At 35.6% G+C, this 13,009-nt stretch overlaps 1 protein-coding gene across 1 annotated transcript in view; it reads right to left on the bottom strand.

The window, feature by feature from the left end:
* Positions 1-11,743, bottom strand: part of LOC140138391 (uncharacterized) — a 37,337-nt gene extending 25,594 nt beyond the window's left edge. Inside the window, 1 exon segment of the mRNA XM_072160324.1 lies at positions 11,293-11,743. Coding sequence (XP_072016425.1) covers positions 11,293-11,468 — 176 coding nt within the window. The 5' untranslated portion in view covers positions 11,469-11,743.
* Between the last annotated feature and the right edge of the window lie 1,266 nt (positions 11,744-13,009).

Below are 13,009 nucleotides of genomic sequence, written 5' to 3'. Positions count from 1 at the left end.
AAGTTAGAGGGAAATCGGCTAACGGAAAATGTATGAAATCGTATTGCACAAAAAAACAAAAAAACAAAAAAACAGCGTGAGCTAAAAATTCAACATCAAATATATAAGCCTATTTTCATAATTTTCTATGATTTTACAAAAATTATCATGCTAAAATATACAACTGGAGAGTTTACTGAGTCACACGCCCCATCAATTTTTTACCTGTGATCAATATTTCTAGGCAGAAACTCACAGTAAACATGAGAGACTCCTCCCATTTTGGGGCAATTTTTTCCCAAACATTACCAGACCCCTTATGCCTTATCCCTAATGCGGATAATTACCACTATTTATAGCTACTTATTCCACAATCTTGATCCTATTTTCATCGATATTCAATTATACATCGATCACTTATTGGATTATAAGTATTGGACAAAATAGATGTATTTGATTGACAATGTTAATGTTACCTTAGTTAGTAGTTCAATCCTTTTGACGTTTCTGTAATTTTGCAGTTTCCGGTGATAATATGCAAATCACATAGGGCCTACTTCCTGTGTCTATTCAAGTTTTTATGTTGCTTGTACAGCTCTTGTTGTCGTTTGATACACTTCATGTATATGGTTACAAGATGATACAAATGTCATATCAGCTGTTTCTATTAGCTGTTTTTATACAGCGTCATCTGTTTCTATAAGCCCTATAGCGTGTTTCTATTGAACCCCCTGCATTAATATCAAGGAAAACTGTTCGCCGTCAATTAGCGGCGAAAGCCGAAAAGTACTACATATTCGACGTCGATACATAAATGCTCCAGCATTGGTCCCGACTACAAAAAGCTCGCCGTTTGATTTGATTCATTTTTCAGGTAAGTTTAGGCCTATACATATACAAAATAATTATGTATGTTAATGTTGCTGATGTATTGTGAATGGGAGAGGGTACTACATATTCGACGACCATCACACCCCCCCCCCTTAATTTTTGTGACCACCCGCCTCCTGTCAAAATGCCCCTGCGGTAGGCCTATTATACGGAGGATAACCAACCAAGTACCAAGTAGGGGGGTTGTGCATACATCCTATATAGAGAGAGGGGGAGTGATAACTTTGTTCGTGACTGATATTTGATCATGATATTCTTAGATAATTTAGAGTACTTCAATTTTAGGGTATAGTTGTAGCTCGGGAGTTAAGTTGTAGAAGTCACAGGGTAAACAGTTAATGTCCGCCATTTTTATTCGATTTTATTGTCAAATGAACCAAAACGGGCGTAATGTTGCCATGGTTAAACGTGTGAATTCTGCAACTACTATAAATTATAGTAGGCCCCCTATTCTATAATATCAGTTCGGGGGCACTGCTAATTCAAAGACGTCTCTGATATCAAAGACTCTTCAGTGCCGAGTCACCTGACAGTATCATAATTCAAATAAGAGCTAAGTGCAACTTTCAAAATCCGACTTGAAGCCAGCCACTCAAGCGCCCATTACTCGACCAATTGATATCGTAGAGCAACAAAAGAGGTACCAAAATGCGCAGGGGAAAGCAGCGCTTTATATATATATTAAATAAGTTTTTGCTATATATTTCAGTTCCCGATATATCTGACCATCTATAATCGTTTCGATATACTTTCTGGGTTGAATTTAGTTCATGTGATATAATGCATCACTTAAGAGTATAATAATTTACCAGGTAATCAGGGGCGTATAGCAACAGCCTCGGGGCCCACGGACAAGGCCCTATCAACATCTTCTTTATCACCCATTTTTAATTTTCGTTTGCTTGGGCCCGTGAACCCCCGGACTTCGTTCACCCTGCATGTCCACCAACTTGCTACGCCTCTGCCGGTAATGAAAACAAAACATGAAGCGCATGCATTGGAGTTGAAATTAATTTATTTATTTATTTGCTTGCTTTTTAGACATCATGAAGAGATCTAAGCAACAATGGTATTCACAAGTACAAGTTCACGTATGCAAGTATTGTAAAAGATTTTTTGAAAGCTTTCAACGTTATATATCACATCTTCGCAACCATGAGTTGAGTATTAAGCCTTATTGGTACAGCAATCCTAACTTAAAACCAAAGGTTGGGTGTGTGGAGTTACGAATGAGACGAAAGAGATGCAACGGCCTCAATATATCGAAAGGGATTCCGGGTCACGTGAACGCAAAGAAGGAGAAGCAAGATGAATATAAATGCAGTTGTTGCAACAAATCAGTTTGCCATTTGGGACACAAGAAAGAACATGAAAAGATTCATACAGCCAATCATGGTGATAAACGTCATAAATGCAGATATTGTGACAAATCTTTCGCGATATCGGGAACCAGAAATACGCATGAAAAGATTCATACAGGAGAGAAACCTCATCAATGTCGCTATTGTATCAAATCTTTCATAACTTCGGGAGACAAGAAACGACATGAAAATGTTCATACAGGAGAGAAACCATATAATTGTAGCTATTGCAACAAATCATTCAACGATTCGTCAAACAAAAATAGACATGAAAAGATTCACGTGAGAAAAACCGCATCAATGTCGCTATTGTATCAAATCTTACATAACATTAGGCGGCAAGAAACGACATGAAAATATTCATACAAGAGAAAAAACATCATAAATATAATACAAGAGAAATTCCTCATAAAAACTACTTAATGTAGATGTTGCAACAAATCAGTATGCCAACTGGGACACAAGAAAGAACATGATGATGATGATATACGTCATAAATGCAGATATTGTGACAAATCATTCACGACATTGGGAAGCAAGAACAGGCATGAAAAGATTCACACCGGAGAAAACCTCATCAATGTCAATATTGTATCAAATTATTCACGACTATGGGAGACAAGAAACGACAGCGAAAAACCTTACATGTATAATTGCAGCAAATCATTCGTCAAACAAAATAGACATGAAATGATTCGTACAGAAAAAACCTCATAAAGGGAGACTTTATAAATGCAGCTATTGCAACAAACAATTCAGCCAGTGCTCCAAAAAACTGCATGAAATGAGTCATACCGGAAAAAAAAACCATACAAGACGCTACTGTAAAAAAATCATTCACAAGGCTCATTCATAACATTGGGCGACAAGAAACGACATGAAATTGTTCTTACAGGAGAAAAACCTGATAATTGTAGCTATTACAACAAATTATTCAACGACTTGAAACAAAAATAGACATGAAAAGATTCGTACAAGCGAAAAACCTCGTTAATATAGACCTACAAGATGTAAATTGTGACAAATCGTTACGTCTATATTTTTGGGACACAAGAACGACACGAAAAGATTAATACAGGACATGGGGGAGAGACATAAATATTCCCCGAATTTGGGTAAATGAGAAATGATTTAGGCCATCGTAATTTAATAGTTCGTCTCAAAGCCCTTCCCAAGTTAAACCTATAATGCGGAATGCCGATGCGGTTTTTTAAGGGTTTTTTTTACTTTAAAGGCACCGTTTTTAGTATCTTTGCTTTGAGACGAAATATTATAAGATGGCCTTATGCAGAAGAGAAATCTGCATGATCAATGTAGCCATTGTACATCATGTTAACAAATTATTCACTAGATTGGTATACAAGAACTTGCACCAGGATATTTTTCGTGGCGTGGGGGAAGGGGGCATTGAGGATAGGAGGCTAAGTGAATTTCAGGGGGTGAGATCATCAACTATGCGTAAAATTGCAGCAAAAAGTTTAATTTTTCGTAATTTGGGGTTTTTAAGGCTGACAAGGCCTTAAAAGTGTAGGGGGGGGGATATTTTTGGGGAAAATGCCCGTTCCCCGTAGTGCCGCCACTGACAAGATAAGAAACACAGCCTTGTTGATTCCAGAATAAAAGTTTGTATCAGAGAATCGTGTCTAAAAGAATATTTACATTCGGATTGCAACGTTTGCACATCATTTTATGGGGGACACGAGAGCATATATCAGACACACCAAATTGCATTCTGAATACGAGGAATGTCCTGATGATATCAAATCGCGATACGGTAATACCAATTTTATGGCAAATTATTAAAAATTGATATTTTTGATATTTAACAGTCCTCTAAGAAAATTAAATAAATCTAGTGATATGTATGATGGTATAGTTGGAAGAAAAGGCGTCCATCATTTGACAATTTTGACCTTTCGTATTGAAGATATTTCCTGCAAAGACCTATATTTTGTGGTGTGTTTTTTTTTTTTGGGGGGAGGGGGGATGTGTATCTTTAATTAAAGGTCAAAATTTTTAAATGATGAACGGCTTTTCCTCCCAGCTACATACACTTTAAGTATACATATCATTGGGTTTTAAAAACTTTTAAGTTTTTTTAAACCCAATGATATTTAAAAATGATATTTTTAAATAACTTTTGCCATAAAATTTGTATTATATTGAGAATTCAAAAATTCAAAATTATTATTTGATATCAGAATTTTGATGTGTCTGATGTGCTCTCAGGTCCCACAAAAATACTGTGCAAACGTTACCTGATCCTTTAAGGTTTCGTTTGAAAAATCTTCTATTTCCTGACAGGTTGTTCTTGCAATGCCAATTCTGCGTGTTTTGCTGTTCGTAGTTTTTAATTTTTATGTGATTATGGTGATAAAAATTCAATACAAACATCTTTTCAAATTGATTTTTGTTCGTCTATATAATATTTTATGGGTCACTTTCAACTCTCAACTCTCAGCCGTTTAAAATACCGTAAAACCTCGTCTACAAGCATATTATAGTGTTTTTGATGAAAGCTAAATTAATCCGTAAATATGACAATACAATAGATTGGTCTTGTTTGTATATGCCTGTATGGGTAATTTATTTGCTCAAACTCAATAATGTTATACATTATGGATGGCGACTGTATGAATCTTACTTTCATCAAAGCATTCTATATATGCTAGCGAGGTTTACGGTATTCCATGTATGAAGTACGTAGCACTTGATCAGTAGGCCTAGGCCTATACGTGCTAAGCCCGCAATACAACAGAACACCTGATATTTCAGCTGCCAGTGCTATCTAATCAAATCCCATCATTAATGCCATTTTTTAAAATAATAATATTTAATGAATTTTAAAAAGCCCAAAAAGATTCCAACACCAAGGTAGGGACTGCGAGTCTATATATACCACCACGAATGCAGTCTCTGAGCCTCGAGAAGGGGCTGTCATGATGCAGTCATGTCTACAGTAGAATTCATCTCGACCTTTGCAGGACTACCCCATTAAAAGCTATTAAACCAAGATAACACTCATTGAAGCAGCTCATCAACTGATTAAATCAGATCTTCTCTGGTTGTGCGCAAGTGTCTGTTTTACATGTGCGACATCGCAATAAAGCTGGTATTATAGCTTCAGTTGGGTAACCGATTATAAGGGAAACGAAAGGAAACAATGGTATGTGTACCTTTGTTCACGAAATGAGACAATGACCTGCTTTTTGTTAACCAGCATTCTTCAAAATAAGCAACATAATGATTGTTGACTTAACACGGTTTGGAAATAATTTCTTCATAAAATTTAGGACATGTTACAAAACTATATTTTCTAGAACCTATTTAGAATAGTTTAAATGTAGCTTGTACCGTTTTTTTTTGTGGCATCCTTCAGAACGGAGCGGTCCGTTACCAATATAGCTCAATATTTTCGGTCAAATCTCCATTCAATTAACGCGGCTGTGTACTCGAGACGTTGTTTCTTTCGCAAAATTGAGCTTTTTTTATATTTGTTACTTTGTTATGTTTTTATAAATACAAGGAAAGAAAATCCAGATTTATAAACTCCAACTGCGCTATTTTATGGATTTTATTTCACTATTTCATTCGTGTTTGCAATTTTAAAAGAGAGAAAATCTTTGTTGTATCAGCGGGGTGACACGCGCGCAACAACGCATCGCGCTGCGTATCGCGCAATTTGTTAACGCACAGATACGCTACGCATACGCGACGCTTATCTGCATGCGTGGCGCATCCTTTGGAAACACTAATTTCAAGTGGTCAAATGGCTCCGTTTTAGCTGATAAAATGTGGGTTTTTCAAGTTCTTTTCCTCGATTTGAATATCAAGTTATGAATGGATTTCGCTCAAACTTCTCAACGGGCTGTGGATTTACCCGATGTTCACATAATATAAGGTAGAAAAACGAAAACTGCCGCATTCTCCTGTGAGATTCGATGAAAGGGCAAAATGTGACCACTTTAAACTTTAACGGCCATTATTTCAATGTTCATTTTCTCGGTAAAATGACGATTTAGGTACATGATAACTCAATAAATACAGCATCTATAGGTAAGCAAATATGATCATCGTAAAAAGCATGATCGACTCAAGAAACGGTTTTCTCATTTTTTATATTTTGGTCTATTTCCGATTTTAGGCATCATTTTGTGCAAATAGGCGTTTGTGAATTTTAAAAAGTTCAATTTGATGCCTTATATGGTCAATATCTCAAAAACTAAGGCCAATATCAAAAAAATAAAAAAACGTTTTTGGAATGGAGCCTCAAGATTGAGCTAAAAACAAAATAAAATATTTTGGAAAGAGTGTTTTTTTGTTATGATGTACCTCACAAATATTGCCAAAAACTCACTTTTTTGTGATTTTCTTCATAATTGTTGTTTTTACCCCAAATCTGTATTTATATTAAGATTTATTGATGTCTTGCCTTTATAAAAATGTATACTTTTATATGTCTTGCGCGAATAATTACAAAGTTATTGCACTTTTACTACATGCATGTCTGAGAGTACACAGCCACCTTAACATGGGGAGTTGGCTAGCTATGAGCTAGCTATGCTTTGCCCTCACTCATATTTTACAAAAGTGCGACCATTTCTGAACATCTAACCTAGCTGTAATTTTAGGTCATGTTAGAGAAACATATTTGCTAGAAGTTTGGAGAATAAGTTAAATATTGGCTGGTTATTTTTCACACAGTGATGTTAACTAGGCAAGTGTCCATTCTTCCAACATACATCATTTGTAGAGGTCACGCGTCAATGGTGAGAGCACTGTGTATTGTGTATAGGAAAACGGACAGTAACTGCAGTATGTTCTCTTCTGATATGAGTAAAAAAATTGAATAAAGACTATAAAGACCGACGTATTAATACAGGTTAGTGGTCTAATGAAACACATGCTTCTTCCAAATTCAACAGATCCTCCAGAAATGATTACAATTTAAAGTTTCATGATCTTTTATTACAGAAGTCTACAAATAAGGTGGATGTTATACTGTATTTTGATTGGCAGTCTAGTCCATACTCACTGGATACTGATTGGTATCAATCATTTTGATACACCCTGTATTGCCGCAACACGGTAATACCCATGCAGAATTCACAAAAAATGTTTATTCAAAACGATTTAATAACATTTAAATGTCGGGTTATATAAAGATCAGGAACACGTTTTTTAAACGTTATTGAAAAATATCATGGGCAAACATTTTTGCAAAATATTTTGTCAATAGTTAAATAACATTCTGTTAGAATGTTTAATTGTATCACATTTTCAAAAATGTTTTATCAATGTTATGTTACACGACATTTAAACCTGTTTCTGTAAAACGTTGTATGTACTATAAGGTGATTTAATGACCCAGGAACATGGTTGAAGGTTGGCATAAATTGAAACACTTGATCAACTTGAAATAATGCAGTCATCGGTATAGACCATATATGAAGAGCTTCATTTCAAAACCCCTTACATCCACTTGAGCAATTTTGAGAAAACATAAAAAAATCTAATAAAAAATCACTAATATAAGAGGGTTTGCAACAAAAGCAGTTTTTGGCGGGATGCTCATCCTACCCAGGCATCCCGCCAAAAACTGCTTTTGTTGCAGACACTAAATGTACCTACTATTTTAGGAAATAGCATAATAAAATGCTATTTTCATTTGATAGCAAATTGAAATGACGGCATCTTCAATAGATAAAGGGTTCACACAAAATAACTCCCCCCTAAAATTACAGAACTTTTTTTGCATAACTTGACATACATTTCATGGATTTGAAAAAATTAAAAACCTGTGAATAAAGGAATTGTTTTTCTACCCTCCCAACGTTCTTTCGTCCGAAAATCTTTTTGTTTTGGCCAAAAATAATCCGTTTTCTAAAAATGATGCTTTCAGAAAAAGTTGCACTTTTCAGCATCCTCATTTATGTCAAAATTAGCTTCAACAAATCATTATTTTGCACTACGTGATGGTTGTATGGGTGACTAAGGGTTCAGAGACAGAAAGGTGAAGGAGAAAAACCAATTAAACAAATCGTAACATTGATACCGAGAAAGTTTTGTACATTACATGTATGGGATGTTGAAAAGTGCAACTTTTTTTAAAGCATCATTTTGGAAAAATGTGATTATTTTTGACCAAAACAAAAACGATTTTGAGAAGGGATAACTTTGGTAGGGTAGCAAAAAAGATGCCTCTATTCACAGGTTTTTAAATTGTTCAAATCAACAAAATGAATGTTAAGTTATGCAAAGAAATGTTTTGTAACTCCTAAATTGATTTTACCATTTTTGAAACACCGGCTCAATAAAATCTTCTAAAAAAAAAACCCGTACATGTTAATTAGTCATTGTTTTATACTGCAAGATGATTGCATGGGTGACTGGGTAATCGTATACATAAAAATTAAAGAAAACAAAAACACCATTAAATAAATCAAAACATTGATATCGAGAATGTTTTTGTACATTAAATGTATAGGATGTGGAAAAGTGCAACTTTTTCTGAAAGCATCATTTTGGAAAATGTGATTATTTTGGCCAAAACAAAAAGATTTTTTAATGAAAGAACTTTGGGAGGGTAGGAAAATGATTCCTTTATTCACAGGTTTTTAGTTTTTTCAAATCAACGAAATCTATGTCAAGTTATGCAAAGAAATGTCTTGTAATTTTAGGGGGGAGTTATTTTTTGTGAACCCTTTATAAAACTTGTATCAATTACATTGTATAAGTTTTTAGCGGTTTCGCCGTCAAACAAGTTTGGAAAACTGGTACGATGCTATCTTCTGTAGATAGCATGTTGAAATATGCTATCTTCAGTATAGACATGGCATAGATAGCCAAATTGGTTCCCCCTCGCAGACAAAAAATAATTATGCAAGGGTCAAAACTTCACCTTTTCTAGTATCTTTCAGCGAATAACTAATGTAAGAAATGATGCACACATGGGTGTTACTTTGTAATTCTGGGGGAGACCGGGTTGCCCTCGGATACGGAAACGATTGTAAACCAATGGTCAAAATTGCCCCTTTCCTATATCATCAGCGAATGACTAATGCAAGAAATAACACCTACAATTGGTGTTACGAGGTTTAGCAAAATCGTAATGTTTTGCAGCTGATCGACCTGCCTCAAAATAATGAACTGTTTACCACGAACAAAAAATAAACACTTTTTAAGCCATATATGATGTGATTTTTATGGGGAGGGGAGATGTGCCCTTATTAGCCCCACCTTCTGCTCCTAGCGCCCATAAAGCTGCACTCCTTATTGACTGGTATGGCATATTATTATTGCCTTATTTTGTTGGTGCCCTTGCACCTCAATTTGGGTCTTTCAGCGATATATTTGACCTATAGTTCCACAACTGAAACTCAACGTCATCAGTAATGACTAGACTCATCACCATCTTGAGTTTCACAACGGTGACTAATGAGTTATTGGCAAAGATCTTTTGTTATTGGATGGAACTAGAGACGAGACGATGTAAACATGCTCCAAATTCACTACATTATTATGTTCTCAGAATCTTCCTTCCTATACTTTGTATAGAGTTGAAGAGTCCAATATAATCAACACTTGGACTCAAAACTTGGACTGTGTTGGACAGGCTCACCTTTTCCCCCTAAATTTTGTTTTCTACAATTTTTTAACCAAAACTCATTTTTGACCAAAAATCAAATTTTTGACCAAAAATCACATTTTTTACCAAAAGTCATGTTTTGACCAAGAAAAGATTCTGAAAACATAATAATGATAAAATTTGATGTTTTTTTTCACCCAATACAAAATGTATTGGTCTCGCTATAAGTTTTAAAATATTGACCAAAAATCACAGTTTTGACCAAAAGTCATATTTTGACCAAGAAAAGATTCTGAAAACATAATAATGATAAAATTGTTGTTTTTTTCACCCAATACAAAATTTATTGGTCTCACTATAAGTTTAAAAATACTGGACGAGACGAAGTCCAATATCTTAAAACTCATAGCTCGACCAATAAATTTGTGTATTGGGTTCAAACCATCCAATTGTATATCAAAACATGTTAAATTATTCGTCTGCAGGGGCCAAGGATTACAAAAATGTAACAAATTGGCACGTAGGATACATAGTTACCAAGTAATGAGGCTCAACAGGTCCAAGGTCAATTTGCATGTTATACAGGGGTGAAAAAAGATAAAAGAAGATAAATGATAAATAAATACAAATTCCATTGAATCCTATATATTGAATCCTACATATCTTTTGACCCTTTGCTGTAACATGCTAACTAGACATCGCAGCTAGTGCAAACTATTCTTTTTCTGAAACATCTAAAAAGCTAAGCGAACAATTTGCCTCAACTTTGACGAAAGTTGGAGCAACTTTGACTTTTGACCCTTACACAACAAGCAAATCAACCTGTGACCTTTTGTGCCCACAACTTCTTAATGATAGTCGTACACGCACAGACATTAGCCTACATTTCTGGGATCCGTGGGGCCAGACGCATAATTTGAAATGTTTGAAAGTGTTATTGGAATAAAATAAATTTTTGCCCCCTATACGATCCTATGGGGTATTTGGAGGTCATTTTGAGGGTCACGGTCTCAAAATATTGCTTGGCAGACAACAGATTCGAGTTCCAAAACCAGTCTACATGTATGAGAATGGCATATCTTCACTTACTAATCTATTTTTTTTGTGGAAATGTTACAATTTAAATGGAGACGACTATTCAAGTTGTTCCGATTTTACAATTTATTTGCGCACAAATCTCGTGAAAAATTTAAATTTCAGACTATTTTAGCCCAAAATGAGCATAAATTTGCTATATAAAGGGCCAGTGTGCGAGAAGCGTGCAAAATTTTGCAATTTTTACCATATTTTGGCCCAAGACATTGTGTTTTTTCGGACTAAAAAGAAATATACGCAGGGAAATTCTTGGGGCCCCGGGCCCATCTGGCCCAATGGTAAATCCGGCCCTGCCCACCCCCGGCTCACCCACCCCTGACACACACCCCACTCCCACACCTACACCCCCACACACTCATTACGATGTATAATGCATACCTTGATGCTGATACAGTCGGTCTATGTGGAGCTAACGGTGTAAATAATTCACTCGATTGAAATTTTCTTGATAACGTATCCATTCCTTGATATTCCTTATAATAGTGGTGGAGTCCTAAGGGAGATATATGATAGGGGGATGTCCCTGGTACATCGGTTAAAGTTGCGGCAGCCATATTGTTCTTAATTGACAAATCGTCCAATAATTTGGTATATCAAAAAGTTCCTCCGATCCTCCTGGTGTCCAATCTACGAGCATCCATTGGCAAAAACTTCATCAGTCAGTATTTTTGATCGGATTCCTTCCAGTATCCAACGTCTCTATTAATTCATACAGGGTTGGCAGTAGACCTAAGATAATGTAAATAGCACTATTTGCATACACATGGTTCTATAATACCGGCATATTGGTCAGTGATATCAAACAATTGTCGTAACCCTTAGAGATGACTTCCTGACCTTAGGGACGTCTACTGGCTCAGCTCTTGTTTTGTTATAGATTTTTGAGCTAAACGCCCGGGAGGTATTCAAGAACGACCCTCGCAATCAGTTTATCGATAACTTATACAATATAATCAATACACCTTTCTTCCATTATCAAATTGTGGAAATCAAAACATACTGATAGATCCCCTGTAGTTTTGACAGACATATCGATTACTGAAATATGTTGTGGTGTTTAGTATTGGAGGAAAGGTATAGTAAATAAACAGAAACATGATATGCATCATTTATCCATGCATTTGACCATGTGTGATAACGCGTAAAGATAATTTAAGAGAAATTAATTTTATTGTATCCTATTCTGATAAAGTAAGTTGATAATTTCTATCTTTTCTGCTTTGAACACAAATAGACATGTTTCGGAAATAATTTGCACTTGGTCTTATCTATTTTTATTCACATAACCAACCCTACTAAACAGGTATTTTTGACTACGGGCTGGAAATAATGATGCGCTCTCATTGGCTATTAGGGGATTACCGAGATTATAAGAAGCGTCAAGTTAAGCCAAAATATATTATATCTTGAACAAACTATCAAAACTATCAAAACTCTTTGTTTTGACCAAACAAACATTAACAAAAATGCACTTTGCTCTGCGAATTAGAAATTTCGATGTTTTTGGCTCGTTAGTGCAATGTAGGCCTACAAGTAAATTCGAAGAACAGACAGCAATAGTATTGTATTATTGTATTGTCATTCGACGACAACTGGTGAGGTTTGACAACTGAGGAAAAAAATAAGGAAAAGGTGCACCAGGGGACTTCATGTGCAAAGGGGTTGGGAAGAAGTCATGAAAGAAACTTTCGATGGGAAATTTTAGCGAGGAAAAATCGGCGATGGGTTTTACACAGCTTTCTCGGTTGCTGGGTGTTAAGTTTGGGTTGCATTTGTATCACCCATATAGAAAAATTATGACCCCGACAATTTACAGGACTTGGTATGGTAACCACATAATTATTTGGTCATAAACCTAAGCCTAAGATATATTTCAGGCCTAAAATACTGGGGTCATGAGAAAATGAGCTTTCACACGATCTGCATTATGGCAGTGGGATGCTGTTAATCGCCCCCCTCCACACATGCACCTTTAAACAAACAAACAAAATGACCATCAGCAAATGTTTTGAAAAAATGACCATCAGTCAAATTTCCGGAGTCAGGTTTCAAAATCCCTCAAACCAAACAAAGAACCCCTCCACGCCTTCATCAT

Source organism: Amphiura filiformis, chromosome 1, assembly GCF_039555335.1.
Source record: "Amphiura filiformis chromosome 1, Afil_fr2py, whole genome shotgun sequence".
NCBI classification, from domain to species: Eukaryota; Metazoa; Echinodermata; class Ophiuroidea; order Amphilepidida; family Amphiuridae; genus Amphiura; species Amphiura filiformis.
This window is presented reverse-complemented; position numbering and strand designations above follow the sequence as displayed.